The sequence below is a fragment of the Phascolarctos cinereus genome, unplaced genomic scaffold (genome assembly GCF_003287225.1).
Source record: "Phascolarctos cinereus isolate Bilbo 61053 unplaced genomic scaffold, phaCin_HiC Scaffold_4;HRSCAF=312, whole genome shotgun sequence".
Classification (NCBI taxonomy): Eukaryota; Metazoa; Chordata; class Mammalia; order Diprotodontia; family Phascolarctidae; genus Phascolarctos; species Phascolarctos cinereus.
This window is the reverse complement of record NW_027555847.1, coordinates 511,903,924-511,920,936: the sequence shown is the minus strand read 5'-3', so window position 1 is coordinate 511,920,936 and position 17,013 is coordinate 511,903,924. Positions and strand designations below refer to the sequence as shown.

The 17,013-nt window shown below is 37.0% G+C and overlaps 1 protein-coding gene across 11 annotated transcripts in view; it reads left to right on the top strand.

Annotated features, from left to right (window-relative positions):
* The window catches only part of L3MBTL4 (L3MBTL histone methyl-lysine binding protein 4), a 483,848-nt gene that overhangs the window by 119,918 nt on the left and 346,917 nt on the right, over positions 1–17,013 (top strand). For 10 of the 11 annotated variants that reach the window (XM_078153507.1, XM_020974982.2, XM_078153506.1 and 7 more), the window contains 3 exons: positions 1,408–1,487; positions 2,019–2,121; positions 7,841–7,895. In XM_078153507.1, the coding sequence (XP_078009633.1) occupies positions 2,050–2,121; positions 7,841–7,895 (127 nt within the window). In that variant the 5' untranslated portion in view covers positions 1,408–1,487; positions 2,019–2,049. Of the gene's footprint in view, positions 1–1,407; positions 1,488–2,018; positions 2,122–7,840; positions 7,896–17,013 lie in introns of those variants that run through there. The other variant, XM_078153508.1, reaches the window with a different exon arrangement.

The window sequence follows — 17,013 nt, the reverse complement described above, 5'->3', positions numbered from 1 at the left end:
TCCATGATTTTTTAAAACTAACTTCCCTAATTTTATGAAGGAGATGATACTCAGAGAGTTTAAAATGACTTGCCCAAAGTCAGACAGTATGTCAACCAGTATTTATTTAATTCACTTTTTTTCCATGCAAAACATATTTCCATGTTAGCCACATTGCAGAAGAAAACACAAAAGACCCCCAAGAAAAATAAAGGAAAAAAAGTATGCGTCAATCTGTGCTCAGAGTTTATCAGTTTTTTCTCTGAATGTGGATAAGATTTTCCCTCTTGGGTCCTTTAGAATTGTCTTGGATCATTGTCTTGATGTAGCTAAGTCTTTCACAGTTGATCATCGTTAAAATATTGCTACTGTTGTTTACAGTGTTCTTTTGATTCTACCTACTTCGCTTTGCATCAGTTTATATAAGTCTTACCGTGTTTTTGTGAAACTATCCTGCTCGTCATTTCTTATAGCACAATAGTATTCCATCACAGTCATGTTGTACCACAACTCGTTCAGTTAATTCCCAGTTCATGGACATCCCCTCAATTTCTAATGCTTTGCCAACACAAAGAGAGCTGCTGTAAATTATTTTTGTACAAATGGGTCCTTTTCCTTTTTCTTTGATCTCTTTGGGATATAGACCTAGGAGTGATAATCAGCATTTATTTAAGTCCCTTTTTTTGTGTCTTAGCACTGGGCAAAACCAGCCCCTTTTCTCAAGGAGCTCACAATTTAGTGAGGGAAACAGCATGCAAACAGCTAGGTACCAATGACTTCGTATAAACAAGATGTATGCAGGATAAAATCTCAAACAGAAAACAGGATTAAGACAGACTGGGAAACACTTCTTGCAGAAGGTGTGATTTTAGCTGAGAGGAAGGAATACAGGGGAAACTAGGAGGCAGATATGAGGAGAGAGAGTGTTTTGGGCATGGGGACAGCCTAGCATAATGACTCTTACAACAAACATTCTTTCCCATAAAATTTTTGAATGTCTACCATCATATTATGTAGGTATGTGAATATATATGCGAATGTACACATGCATGCATGGTAACACGAATACATTCGTATACATGCAGCCACATATATACACATATGCATGTGTATATATATACACGTATATACATAGACACATATGTACATACACACACACACACACACACACACACACACACACACACACACACCCCACACATTTTTTATCTATTCATACACACATCTGATAGTAGACATTCAAAAAATTTATGGGAGAAAATGTTTGTTATAAGAGTACTTTCCTAGGTGCATGTGTATATATGTGCATGTGCATATACATCTATTTATGTAGACATATATACTTATAATATACATTTATGCATATAAGTATATGTGTATATCTGTATCTTAATGTTGAAATCTTTGTTTTCATTTGTTGTGTTTCAGAATGTTGTGATGTGCTTTTGATGATTCAGAACTTTGGTGAAGATTGCCTTTGGCTGGACAGTTCTAGTCATTTAGAAAGTGTGAGTACCATTATTTGTATGGAAGTGTGAAGAGGAAGATTGTGTTTTATTTCCCCAAATCATCATTTAAGGGGAAGAGAAGCATGTTGAAAGTAATAAATGCATTGCAGACATCTTAATGTGAATTTGTTCTACAAATAGTATACTGCATTTTTTATAATTTAATTTTCCTACTTCGCTCAGAAGAATTGGGTGTGATACTTAATCAACTCCACCTTGGAGAATTAGGTGCGATACTTAATCAGTTAAGCAACAAAACAAAAATTACCTGACATAACAATTGCAGTAATATTTGTCTTGGAAGTAAATTCCAGATGCATTGAAGAATAATTTTTCTACTTATAATTGTATGGTTCTGTTTAAAATTTTATAGCTTAATTCATTTATTGAGGATTACAGATCCATTGTGTAATTTTTGTTAATATGTTTATGGAAGCAGTCCCTAATCACCATTTGTAAGATTCATAATTTAAAGCATGTTTAATGAATTGTAGAAAAATACTTCTTTTCTCATTTTAAATTGTCTTGTAGAGAACCACTGGTGAGGAGTGAGAACGTGACAATGAAACAGCTTCAAAAGAAGAGGAAGCGTAATGTAGATTCAAAGGACCATCTGACTCAGGAGAGAGGCAAGGTAAGGCCTGAATATCTGATCCGTTACGATAACGTGTTGATTTTCTGTGTGAAATGAATAGCATAGTTGTACATTCCTTTTCTAATCATCACTACCAGGTTTCTCATTCACACTATATATTTAGGACTTGATTAAGATTGATTGTCTGTCTGTCTGTCTCTGTCTATCTATATTTATGCATACTTTTTGTATACAGAATTGTAGTTATGGCCAGTTCACATACTGATAGAATCGGTAAAACCATGTATGTTCTGTTTAGAATGCAGAGAATTGTCAGTTTTTAAAAGTAAAATGGTAAAATAGGGATAGGAATTAGACCTGTGATATCACTGATACAGGCAGTTTTTCCCAGGTAAGGAAACTCTTTCTTCTACATCATCTCTGCAATTTAGAGTATCAGAGAGTTGTCTAGAGCGTTGAGCAGTTAAATATCTATGAGTCTGGATTTGAACTCAGTTCTTCCTGACTCTAGCCCCAGTTCTCTGTCCTCTGAGCCACCTAGCTGACTCTGTAGTAGTGACTCCTAAATCTTATATGGTCCTCATTGTGATGCACTGGTGCCTGACTTCTTTGGCTCTGGCTATTTGTGATATTTTATTTTCTTTACCTGGGAACTCTGCATTTTGGCTATATGTTCCTGGAGGATTTTTTCTGGGGTTCTTTCAGGAGGTGACCAATGAATTCTTTTAGTTTGTGTTTTGACCTCTGATTCTAACATATTTGAACAGTTTTCTTTGGTGGTTTTTAAAAATATGATATCCAGCCTGTTTTTTTTTTTTAGGTCACGGCTTTTGTGTATTCCAGTGATTCTTAAACTTTTTCTCCTCCCTTTGATTACCAGGTCACTTAAAAAAAAAACACCTTATTTTCCTTTTTTTTTTCTCTTCAGTCTTTTGACTTGTTTTAATATTTCTTGATGTCTCATTGAGTTCTTAGCTTCTATTTGGTCCATTCTTATTTTCATAAAGGGTAAGGTTTTGTACCTCTTGTTCCAAGTTGTTAATTCTTTATATCTTTCTTCCCTAGCTTTCATTTTTCCCAATCCCGCCCCCTCTTCCCCCATTGCTTTTGTTTTTTAAAATAACCTTTTAAAATCTTTTGAAAAAACCTGTTGCTTTAATTCTTCCTAGAATTCTGGTTTGTCTAATGTTTGACTAATGTTGTCCAGTGTTCTGTGAGACTGCTTGTAGATGTGTTTAACTCATTCTCTTTTCTGTTTTATTTTGAGCTTCCTGATCTCTGTAATAACTCTTTATAGTGTGATTGTTTTTTTATTTGCTTATTCTTCTCATCTGCTTCTTGTCTACGGACTTTATGTTAGCTCTAGGCTCTACATGCTTCTGGTGGAACGTCTGGGTTTGGTGGGAAACTATGCTGTACTTCTTCCCAATCTCTCTTAATTTTAGTGCCTCCAATCTGTTAATTATTCTCTATTTAGCTCATATATAGCTTGTTTGTGCATATTTGCTTGTTGTCTTCCTCCATCTGATTATGGACCTCTTGAGAGCAAGGACTACTTTTACTTTTCTTTGTATCCATAGCATTTAGCTCAGTGCCTATTAAGTAGTATATATTTAAAATGGTTATTGATTGACTAAACTGCCATCTTAACTTTGCTGCCCCCCCATAATACACTATTAAGTTTCATCTGCTTTGTTAATATTTCTCTGTCACTTTCTTAAATCTAGCCAATCAACAAAACAATAAAACAAGCCTTGATTTGTAGCATTTGCTGATTTTCAAGTTGTGAATGTTCTCATTGAAAATTTAATTATTCATCTCTCCAATATGAGCTGGCTCCAGCCCACCCCTTAATGTCATGAACTATTCATGTCCTATAAGAAATTATGACTATGAGGAGTACAGAGAATCATACAAACACTCATAAGAACTAATACAAGATCAAGTAAGAAGAACCATGAAAACAATAGAAATAATTACTTCAACATTGTAAGAGGAAAGAACAATTAAATAACCAAACCTGAATGCTGTGAAATTGTGATGACCAAGCTTGGTCCCCAAAAAGATGTATGAGAATGCATCTCCATCCCTACTCATACAGGTCAGGAGATTGTGTGGGTAGCTGCATTTGATATCAGATTTAGTCTGAACTGATTTTTCCTCTCTAGTTCCATCTTTTGTTATAAGAAATGACTCTTTGGGAGGGAAAGGGAAGAAGAACATATTGTGAAATGTAAACAATATAAAAAATATATCATGAAGAATTAAAATACAGAAAGAATATTGGTATGTCTAACATAGTTCAACAAAGTTGCAGTTTATTATGGGGATTATTGAATCGGTTTCCAGTGCTTTTTTTTTTTTATATTCATTAAGCCTGTGTATATTGCTATCTGGGGCATTGATGCCATGGTAACAGATCAACAAGCATTTATTAAGCACTTACTATGTGCCAGGCACCATATTAAGTTTTGGGCATGTGAAGAAAGACAGAAATCCAGTATGATATTGGGAAATCTAATCTTTGGGAAGATTCTCTTTCACAGGGAAGTAAAGGCACAAAGGAATTTTTATTTCCAAGATGGTGACTTGAAATTGGCCAGTAACAAAAAATTGGCAAGGAATAAAAAGCTTTAATTCTTTTTATTTTCTTTCATCCAGTTTGAATTTATGACCAGTGAAATGTAGAAGCTGATTAATTAGAAAAAAAAGTTGTTCTGTTACAGTAAAAGAACATGATGAAGTGTAGGCAATTGAAGGAAGAGAACATTAAACCTTTTGGATTGTTTTCCCTGTTTGCTAATCCTCTCTCTCGAATGGTTGGATTGTAAATCAGTGAATGGAAATTTTCAAGCAGAGAATTTTATTTATCTTGAATTTATTTTCTGGTGCTTTTATGCAAATAATCTTCACTCTTTCCATATTTTTCTTGGGGAGGGGGACACTGAGGTTTGTTCTCAATTTTCAAATCTAACTTTTTCGTCCTTTGTGAGTTGATTGTATTTGTTCCTTATTAACCCTCTAGGTATTATACCTATTTAGCAGGATTTGCAAAAGACTGAATCCTCATTTTTCTCTTTTTAAAATGATTCTTTTAAAAATTAATTACAGCTAGGATTTATGACATGTAGATGTATGAAATAAGCAATTATCTTTTCAAATTTTATAAAATTATCCAACAAGTGGGATTAATTGATCATAACAGTAGTACAAATTATTCTGAAATTCAAAATTATGCTCAATTTTCTGGCTTGTGTAAAGCCTATTATACCCCTGCAGAAGAAATTCATTTGTTCCACAAAACTCTGTAAAGAGCCTGCTTTGTGAGAAGGATTCTGTAGAAGCTGGGGATTTATAGATATGGGTTAATGCACAATTCTCAGACTTTGCCATTTAGTTTTCTTTACAGTCCCTAGTCTCCTTTATTGAATAGTTTTTGGTTTATTTTCATAAGGTGCTTTGTAAACCTCCAAATGGTATGTAAAATAGCTAGTTACATAAATATAATACAAATTAGAAAATGAAAAATAGGTAAGAGAGTTCCAAATAAACTACTCTAAAAATTTTGAGGTGGTGGAGATCATTTCTGTGTAGAAGCATTAGGGAAGGCTTCAAGCTACTGAACTAGGGAGGGGTAGATTGCAACAGATAGGAAGGAGAAGAGGTAGGTGTTCATTGCAAGCATTAAAGATGGAATGAGCAACGGCACTGCAGAGGTAGAAGGCAGGACAAGGTGTGTGTGTGTGTGTGTGTGTGTGTGTGTGTGTGTGTGTGTGTGTGTGTGTGTGTGTGTGTGTATGTGTATGTGTGTATGTGTGTAGAGAGTAGGTTTGGAGAGGTAGCTTGGAGCTAGACTGCAAAGGGCCTTGACCGCCACACTAAGGATTTGTACTATTTTATTAGACAATTGGGAATTGATGGATGTTCTGGGATAGGGTGATGATATGGTCATAGCTGTTCATTAGGCAGCAGCAAGAATGATTTTAGCAGTGACGGATGAAGAGATGACAGGGTGTTCAGTGTGCTGTGCATTGTAATAGTCTGTGACAAGAAGCAATGGGGGATTGAACTAGGGTGGTAGTGTTGGTCACAGAAAGATGATAGAAAGGAAAAGTTGTTGAGTCATTTCAGTTGTGTCCGACTCTTTATGACCCCATTTAGGGTTTTCTTAGCAAAGATGCTGGAGTGCTTTGCCATGTCCTTCTTCTAGCTCATTTTACAGATGAGAAACTGAGGCAAACAGGGCTAAGTGACTTGCCCAGGCTCACATAGCTAGGAAGTGTCTGAGGCTGGATTTGGACTTAGGAAGTTGAGTGTTCCTGATTCCATTGTGCCACCTAGCTGTCCATATAAATTCTAGGTAAATAAATTCACAGGTGGATGTGGAGTTACATATTTCCCTTGTTTTAAGTGTTCTAGTACTCATGAAAAAAATTTGGTAACATTGGTATTGTATAGAATCAGGTGTGACCCAGGTAGACATTGTGTTATCTTCATTGGCTCAAGGGGAAGAATGAGGTAGTAGAAACAGTATTGGGCTTAGAGTCAGGACATCGTAGGTTTGAATATCACCTCTGATACTTACTAGCTGTGTGACAATAGAAAAATTTCTAACATCTCTGAGTCCTAGTTTCCTGTAGAGTAGGTTTGATAATAATAGCACCTACTTAAAGGATTCTTGTGTAAGTCAAATGGGATAATGTATATGCAGTGCTTTGCAAATGTTAAGGACTGTTTAAGTGGGAGCTCCTACTGTGATTTTTGAACTCTGATTTTTATCACCTTTTCAATCTCCAGATTAAAACTTCATTAGAGATTATTATTTGTATTGGGTGAAGAGGAATGAGATTGGGATAAAGGACTTTCCTTTGAAAATGAGAACATCATTTCATATACCATTGGGTAGTACTGGGTGTTGTTGAATTTGCCATGGGGGAAAAGCTAGCAGGTTGCATTATTATGCCACTTATTTTTTCTCCTACTTATTTTTTTTTCCTTCTAGATGTCTACTGCATAAATTTGTCTATATAAACATGTTATATAAAATCCTCATAGTAGATCAGAGCTGTTTTTAAGCTTTTGATTTTTATAAAATTTTTTTGATTTTCAAATCTTTTGATTTTCTTTTTTTTTTATTGGGGGTGAGGAGGTAAGTGGGAAGGGAGACGGGCATGGATCTCTAATTTATAAAAGTGTAGGGAATTCCTAGAGAACAAATTCCTTCTATCAAAGCAGCTGTAATGATTCTGTAACTGATAGTCTTAGACTAGAGGATTGTCTGGGAGTACTGGGAAATTAAATTAATTACTCAGAGTTCTGTGATCAGTGTTTATTAGAGGAGTCTATTAGAGGAGTCTTTAAACCCAGGTCTTTGTTTTGAGCTGCTATATAGCTGAGAATACTCATGAAATAGAAGGAAATTAATAGATAAATCACATGGAATATTTTATTGATTTTTCAAGACATTTTTGTGACATCCTGTCTTATCAGCTATGTCTTGTTAGCTCTCAGAAATCATACATTTATAACTTGTTGTGGATAGTTGAATATCTCAAGCACCAAGGCTTGAGTAATTTAGAGCGTCCACTTTAGCCAAACATGTTGAACCAGGACATTATTTGGCAGATCTTGTAATATAGCGTGCCCATGTGAGGACTGCTGCTTCCTGTTTCCTGGACTATAGAGAAAAAAAGTAGTCTTTAGTTTTTCTCTTAAAAAACCAAAGTACCCTCTAAATTGGAAGTTTTCTGTCTTATAGGAGCAAGCTAAAGACAACAAGAAACGGAAGAATGGCATGCCCACTTCCTGCCGTGGTAACTATAATTATCTTCTTCAAAGTCTAACTGCATAGTGAACTGCACGATCTAAGGGGATGTTTTAATAATACAGCAGTTTGAATGTTTAACTTTTAAAATTCAGGATGTAAATGACTGATTTAAGTTAAAATATTGTTGTGTATGTGTTAGTACTTCAGTAAATCCTTGATCTCTTCGATGTTTGGAAGAAATCAGTGGATTCCTAACATTGATGTATATTACAACTCACCCATGTCTTTTTGTATATGGAAGATGATTTTCCCCGTGCAGGAATCACCCAGTTGAATTAGCCCTATTTCTTTTTTATCCCCCCCCCCTTTTTAGGCAGTTCGGGTTAAGTGACTTGCCCAGGGTCACACAGCTAGTAAGTGTCAAGTGTCTGGTCTGAGGCCGGATTTGAACTCAGGTCCTCCTGACTTCAGGGCCAATCTCTATCCCCTGTGCCACCTAGCTGCCCCCCCCCCCATTTCTATAGATATAATGTGGAAACGGAAGTTGGTCAGTTAATCCTGTCCATATTGTTTCCTATATTTAGTGGCAAATGCCTCTCTAAGTCATTTTTGTGGTAAATTAGCATTTGCACTCAGAAAGGTAAAAGAGATCCCATACATAACTTAGACAACCAAATAATATTCACTGAAGGATATTCTTTATATCAGACTAAATCTTTAGGAAGTATTGGGAGATGCTGCAAGTTTTCCATTCTATGTCTTCCCGTGGGTTTCCATTAGATTGGTCAGTTATGGTATCATGTCAGTTCATGGGGGTGAGAGCAGTACCTGCAGGGGCTTCCCAGATTTCCCTTTTTTTTTTTTTAAATAAAAGCAAGGTCTCATCTCTTACATGTATCAAGTGTTTCACTCTTATCTCTCACTTCGAAGGGGTTCTTAGGCATTGATAGGCAGGGATATAAAAGTGTCATCTTTTACCTCTGTTCTTTGGGATCTTTGAGCATTTTAATTGGTGGAGGGGGTAAAGGAAGAAAAGAAGAAAGGGGATTGAGAAGAGGTTTTGACTTACTCCATGACTGACTTTGAAAATTTATCAGATTCTTTCTCATAAAGATCAGGCCTGGTTCTTATGAACTTGGCTGGACTCTTTGAAACATTGATCTATGAATTTCCAAGAGTCCAGGGGCTAGCTGTTTGACCCTAGCAAGTCATGTAAACTTTCTGTCTCTCTTTTCCTGAACTGTAAAATTAGCTGATTGAGTTTCATAGCTTATAAGACTCTTTCCAACTCTAAAAATGGAAAGAGGAAGAGAATAAGCATTTATTAAATGCCTTATCTCTGTTAACAATTATTATCTTATTTGATCCTCACAACTGTCTTGTAAGGTAGGTGCTATTATTATCATCCTCATTTTATAGTTGAGGAAGCTGAGGCAGACAGAGATTGTGACTTGCTCAGGGTTATACAGCTAGGAAGTATCTGAAGCTGAGTTTGAACTCAGATCTTCTTGACTCCAGGCCCTGCACTCTAGCTACTGTGCCACCTAGCTGCTTCAGCCTATGATCCTAGGTGTTCATTCCTTCATGAAGGGCTTTATAACAGAAACAAATAGCCAGCTCCCCTCCCCTCCCAAATGGCATTTGTGATTGTGGTCTGAATTTCTGATTTTATTTTTAATTCTCTTGAGTCAGGCTCTAATCTATAAAGCATATTATAGTTACAGCAAGCAGGTTAATATTCTTTTAGGGCTTTTCATTTGATACTTCCTATATTGGGGTATTTTTAATTTATGAGATGGGGTGGTGGGCAGGATATAGGACCTAATCCGTCAATGCATTGTTCCTCCAAGTCTTACATTTTTGGGGACCTGGTGGAGTAGTCAGGTTGTCCATCTGTTATTCTTCAGAGGCAGGTAGGTGACACTGTTGATAGAGCTCTGAGCCTGGAGTCAGGAAGACTGGAGTTCAAATTTAGCCTCAGATAACTTACTAACTGTATGATCCTAGACAAGTCACTTAACTTCTGTTTGTCTTAGTCTCCTCAAGTATAAAATGAGTATAATAATAGCACCTACTTCCCAGGGTTGTTGTGAGAATCAAATGCAGTAATACTTATAAAGTGCTTAACACAGTTCCTGTCGTATAGTAGGTGCTTAATAAATGCTTATTCCTTTCCTTCTGCCTTCACCTCCTGTACTCTTGTCATGGACTCATTGTCTTACTTAGAAAACCTGTCCCTCCTGAAGTTCATGCTCTCATCCCTTGGGCCTACAGCAATGGCTCCATCATTGGACTCCCCCATTTCTTCTAGTTTCCCCTCTCCAATACACCTTCCACACAGCTGCCAAACTGATATTTTTAAAATGCAGATTTGATCATGTCACCCCCTTCCCCCAACTTAAACCAAACAAACCTCGGTGGCCTATAGGATAAAAATATAGACTCATTTGTCCGGCACAATCTTGTCCCTTTACAATCTAGGTCGTACCTTGCCCACCTGATTTCATAGTAGTCCTCTGCATGTACTTTGTTAGCCCACCAGAGTGGACTGCCAGACTTTTCCTTGTCTTCATATGTCACATCCCTCCTCTCTGCACTCACAGAAGTTGATCCCATGCCTGGAATGCACTGCTTCCAGCCCTGCCTCTTAGAATCCCTGTGACTCTTCAGGGCTACCCCTACTGAGGTGCTACCCCTTCTTTCTACTCTTTCTTGAGTTTTGCTTCTGACCTCCAGGTGTGAATGTTCTCTCCATCCTCCTTGTATGCCTTGTAAGCCATAACTCCATCTATGTTTCTGATCTCCCTTCCAGTTAAACATAAGCTACTTGAGGGCAGGGGCTACTTCATTATCATTTTTGTATACTTGGTGCTTAGCCTGGGACCTAACTCGTCTTCTTTTCATTATGCATTTCCTCAGTGATATATCACTTAGTAAATGTTGATCACCGTTGGAAATAAATCACAGCTGAGTTTTCCAAGTAGTTTATTTATATAAGGTCTTTGTCATGATCTTTGGCACTTTTAAAGCTGAGTGAAACTCCAGTATTTCCTGATAATGTTAAAGCTTAAACTCCATAGTATTTCACAATATTTCCAGTGCTTTACTTAAATTTTCCTCACAACCAGTTTCTTCAAGGTCTGATTATAAATACTCTGTGTTTCAGAAGCAAATATATTACTCATGGAATTAATTTCACTTATTATGGTTATTAATAATCTTGCACAGTGCTATAGATCCTACTAGATTTTTAATCTGTATCTTCCTTTTTTAATTACTGTCATTTAAAATATCTTATTTACAAGTTGTAAATCCTTTTAACTTCTATTTAACTAGATATATTATTATTGCTACTTAAGCAAACTGCTGTTGCAGAATTTTTTATGCATTACAGTTAGGTGGGTAACAATTTTGTCTTGATAGAGAGGTCATATCTATATTTAAGAATAGTGCCTAAGCATAGTTTTATTTAATAACAACCTTTCTTCCCTAAAAAGTCCTACCTATGCATTTTTAAAAAATCACTAACATTTATATAGTGCTTTTTAAGGGCAGCTAGGTGGCAGTAGCACTGGGCCTGAAGTCAGGAAGACTCATATTTCTGAGTTCAAATCCGACTTCAGACCTTACTAGCTGTGGGACCCTGGGCAAGTCACTGAACCTTGTTTGCCTCAGTTTCCTCATCTGTAAAATGAGCTGGAGAAGGAAATGACAAAGCAGTCTAGTATCTTTGCCAAGAATATTCCTAATGGGTTCATGAAGAGTCAGACATAACTGAACAACAAAGCTTTTTAAGGTTAGCAAAGTCCTTCACATATGGTTAAGTGACTTGTAGTAGGAGATGAGGAGAGTCACATAACCCGTGTCTTGAGGCAGAAATGAAACTTGTGTCTTAATCACTCCAAGTCCCACACTTTGACACCTAGCTACCTCCTCAAATATTTGATTAGCACAAATATAAACTGAGTTTTCCATCTGTATTGGTGAATGTATCTAGTTAAATAATGAATTCATAAAAGTATTTAAGTGAGTACAGTTCTATAATGTTAGAAGTTCGTACAGACGAAGAAGCGAGAGTCTGTAAAATGCAATAAACCAGAACTGGGATTCACAGATTGCTTCTTATTACATAAGTTTGTTTGTTTGTTTTTGAGGCCATTGGGTTTAAGTGACTTGCCCAGGGTCACACAGCTAATAAGTGTCTGAGTCTGGATTTGAACTCTGGTTCTTCTGACTCCAGGGCTGTTGCCCTATCCACAGAGCCACCTAGCTGCCCCTTCTTGTTTCAGAATCTTGAGCATCATGTTTGTCATTGATGTGTGATTTTTCCCACCCGTGCACAATGAACATCCCAAGTACTATATTGGTACCTTTGTTGTATTAAAAGAATCAAAAGACTCCGTCATTTTGGATGGATCTATGAGAGGGTGGGGGGGAAGAAGTAGTTTGGAAATAGGAGCAGGAATCTTCCAAGAAGAAACAGCATAGAAGGGTTTTCAGTCTCTCCCAGTGGAGGGCACACTCAGACTGATGAGATCATGGATTCCCTTAGGTATGAGATCCTTCACTCAATGATGAATGTTTCAAATAATAAAGAACTTGCTTCCTATTGTAAATAGAAAGTTGCAGCTTTGTAGTTTTCCTTCCCCAAAGACCTGTCTTGATGTTTGCTGAAAAAGCAAAATAGAATTCACTAATCATGGCCATTATGTAACTTGACATTCAGTCCCATTGAAATGCATTTTAGTTATGCAACAGTGGCATCTCAAAAATAAATGTGAAGTGTCCCTAGGCCTAACAGCAGGGGTTTATGGTTGGAGAGAGAGAGAGAGAGAGAGAGAGAGAGAGAGAGAGAGAGAGAGAGAGAGACAGACAGACAGACAGACAGACAGACAGACAGACAGACGGAAAGGGAGAGAGAAAAAACAACTTCTTGTTCATCCTCACAAATAAGTTGTTATTTATTAGGTTTTTGTTTTTCCCCTGTTCTTTTTTTTTTTTTTTGCACACTCCTGTAAATTTGCTTTTGGCATCTGTTGTATCACACTTAAGGCATTTGTTTCTTTTGTGAAAACAGACTCTGGCCAAAGGTTTTTAGCGGGCCTAGCCACTAAAATTAAGTATCTTTAATAATTTAGCATGTGGTTTTGTTATTCATGGATATGTAGTATGTCACAAAATATTTTCTCAGTTTGAAGGTTAAGTTAACTTTCTTGAGTTTGTCCTTTGAGACACATCACCTTGTCAGACTGATCTTGTAGTCTGTTTTTCAGAAGTTTTGCAGTGTAAAGGAACATAGAGGTTGGTGCTGGATTACCTGATTCAGCTGTTTCCTTTTATAGCTGAGAAAACAATTCCAGAGATGGGAGGTTACATGGCCAAAGTCACACAGCTAATTAGTAGCAGAACTGGGATTTTAGCCCAGGTTACCTGACCCCAAATCCAATGTTGTTGTTGTTTTTTGTTTGTTTTTTGAATTTTTTTTTTTGGGGGGGCTAGGCAGTGGAGTTAAGTGGTTTGCCCAGAGTCACACAGCTAGTAAGTGTCAGTTGTCTGATTTGAGACTGGATTTGAACTCAGGTCCTCCGAATCCAGGGCCAATGCTCTGTCTACTGTGCCACCTAGCTGCACCATAAACCCACATTTAGAAGGTAATATGTGGATGGTGATCTAGCCAAGAAGAGACAAATAGGATGAGAAACAAAGAGATTAGCGTCATGAACACCCAGAGGAGAGCTAGGAAGAGAGACTTGTGTTGTTGCTATTTAGTCGTTTTCAGTCATGTCCAGCTCTTCCTGACCCCATTTGGGGTTTTCTTGGCGGTGATGCTGGAGTGGTTTGCCATTTCCTTCTCCAGCTCATTTTACAGATGTGGAAACTGAGGTCAACAGGATTAAGTGACTTGCCCAGGGTTGCATAGCTAGTAAGTGTCCGAGGCCAGATTTGAACTCAGGAAGACCCCAGATCCAGCGCTGTGCCACCTAGCTGCCCTAAAGGCTTGTGAGCAGTAGTAAATGTTGTGAGGAGCTGTAGAAAGAGGAATATATCATGAGAAAAAGTCAGCCAACAGACATTTAAGACTAAATAGGACTGTTAATCGAAAGCAGAGGTATCAGATGTGCAGCCTGTGGGCTGCATGTGACCCACAACACTTCAAAAGGCAGCTGAACCAAATTAAAATGTAACTGAGAAATATTTAATAAAATAAATAAAAATATAGTAAAACAGATAATTTTGCATTTTAAAATTGAGTCAACACGTAGCCCATAGGGATCCTTATGGACGGATTAGTGGCTCCTGTTTCTATCTGAATTTGACAATATTGATTTAAAGGAGTTAAAGAAGCTAGCAAAAGTAACCAGTTCATCCTGGGGAGGATATTTCTCAATCATTTTGCAGTTTTGTTCATTGCTGATCATATATATTTAGCACTGAAAAACTCAGTTTCTTCATTTGTAAAATGAAGATGGTAATACTTTCCTTGACTATTTCAGGAGTTGTTTTGTGTTCTTTTCTATGAAAATAAATAATATTCCCCAAATAATAAAATAGTATTTTGAAAGTCAAAAGTACCATAAAGGCATAAGGAATTATTGTTATAGTAGATTAGATAAATTTGAGCCTATTTCTTTCCTTTCCATTCATCTCCAACGGGTGTTTGATTTGAGCAGCATCTTAATTTCAGTATCAATCTGTGAATCGATCAATAAGCATTTATTAGATTACTGTGTGGCATACATTGTGTTAGGGGCTAGGAACAGAGACAGAAACAAAACAGTCCCCATCCTCATGAATTTGCATTCTAAATGAGGTGAGAAGGGGTATGTGTATAGTAGGTTTGGAATAAATATTTTTTTGATGAACAAATTTTCTTGCTAAACATTTTTCTGCTTTTTCTGGAAACTCGAGCTTTTTGAAGCTTTGACTTCCCCTTTGAAGAGACTGTGTCCCTAAGAAGAGCTCTGGATTAGATGTATGTGACCCAGGTTGTCATCTAATTTCTTCCACTCAGCAGGTGTGTGATTCCTAGCAAGTCACAGCCTCTCTGAATTACAATTTCTAGTCTTTAAAATGGGGAGTTTGGATGGAATTCCTTCTGAGTCTTCTTTCAGACCTAAATTTCTATAATTCCTTAAATCTAGCTTGTCCTTAAGTGGTCTGAAAAAGTGGAATAATTTGAGGTTTCTTTGTGATAGAGATCTAACTTAAATTTATGAAACTCTTTTCTGACTGAGGATCTTTGTCAGGGAGATGAGTGATGTGCCATCTGTTTCCATAGTTCTTGATGTGAGATAAGCCCTTGACATTTTCTGCTTCACTTTTCTTGTTTTGTTTTAATGAATTTTTATTGTTTTCTTTTATTTTTACATCATCACAGTTTCTCCCATTGTTTTTCTACCTGGCAGAGAGCACTGTGTCATATAACAAGTATTTTTAAATGAAAAGGGGGGAGAAGAGACAAAAATCAGCAGAACTAATTGATATATTGAAAATATTGGAAAATATATTCAATCTACCACCCCTATGCACCTTCCATTTCTAAAAAAGGAGTGGGTTGCTAGTATCTTCTTACTTTTTTTGAAGCTATGCTTGCTAGTAAAATTTTAATTTTGCTACATTCATTTATTATTGTTTTGCATTTGGTCTTTCCAATTCCTTTGTGATTATAATACTACTACTGCTATTGACATTCTGGTTTGCAAAGCATTTTACCAATGTTATTTCAGATATCCTCACAACAATCCTGGGAGGTGGGTACTGTAGTTATCCCCATTTTACAGATTAGGAAACTGAGGCAGACCAGTTAAACTTGCTAACAGTCACATATCTATTAAGTGTCTGAGGCAGAATTTGAACCCAGTCCTTCCTGACTCCCGAGTCCAGTGCGCGCTCTCTCTCTCTCTCTCTCTCTCTCTCTCTAGAGAGAGAGAGCTATCTTGCCTTTGCTTATTTTAGTCTGCATCATGTTGTAGAAATCTATACATGCTTCTGTGTTCATTTTATTCATCATTTCCATATTCATCATTCCTGTGAAATACAACACAATATTCTATTACATTCATATACCACAATATTTCTCATTTATAAGATGAGTGAATAAAGTAAGAGTTCTCTGTCATTCCACGTGCGATAAAGTGATGTGGAAATTCAGGGAAAATATTTGAATTCTGCCTCTGAGAATCATTCTGAAATGATGGGGAGTGATGACAAAATTGATATCACCAGGAATGTGTCCTAATTTTTGCATTGATGCCATGCTTTTGGGTCCATTCCTTGAATGGTTCAGTTAGCTTTTCATGGAGGAAACTTGATTTCATGGCTATAGAACTCTGTCCAGGCATCCTACAAAGTTACTTTTAAAAAAAATGACTGTGGACTCTAGTTTTTCCACATGTTAAATGAGGAAAGTCTACGACTTAATGAGCTTCTATTGTAAGTTACCACCTGATTCTCACCCTTCAGATGTTTGAAGTTGGCATCTCTGCGATAAAAATATTGAATTTGTTCATTTCCTCTACTAATGACCTATTTTTTCTTTCTGAATTAACAAGCAAACTGGCTTTTCTCGGTTTCACAGACATAATTGGAAAGGGGTAGGTGATAAGTCTCTCCTATCCTTTTTATTTCTATCATTTAATAGTGAATGCTCTCCAAATAAGTGGTTTTATGGCAAGTCAGTGGACATGCCAGAGAAGAAAATGCAGCTCACGAATAAAACTAATACATGATAATAAGGTTTTTTGGAAGGATTATTTTTTATAGCCAACCAAGGCCTTGGGAAGGCTAGAAATGGGGAGAGGGGAGGAAGTACTAGGTTCCTAGAATCTGAGTCTCAAATTAGAGCTCAGCCAGCTCTCTGAGCCACCATCTGTGCTATCAGATCAACTCATTGGTGGAGGAGTGGGGAGGAGGGAGTTTTGAGAAGACTTTGTTAAGGACCTGTTCTGTGCCTGGAACTGTGCTAAGCACTTCATAAATATTACCTCATTGATCCTCACAACAAACCTGGGAGGTGGGTGCTCTTATTACCATTTACTACGGTAGACAGAGGTTAAGTTACTTCGCCAGATCTGGACTCAGATCTTTCTGACGCTAGGCCCAGCACTGTATCCACTGTGCCACCTTCACATTTTGAGGTATCTTGAATGAATGAGATAGGACAG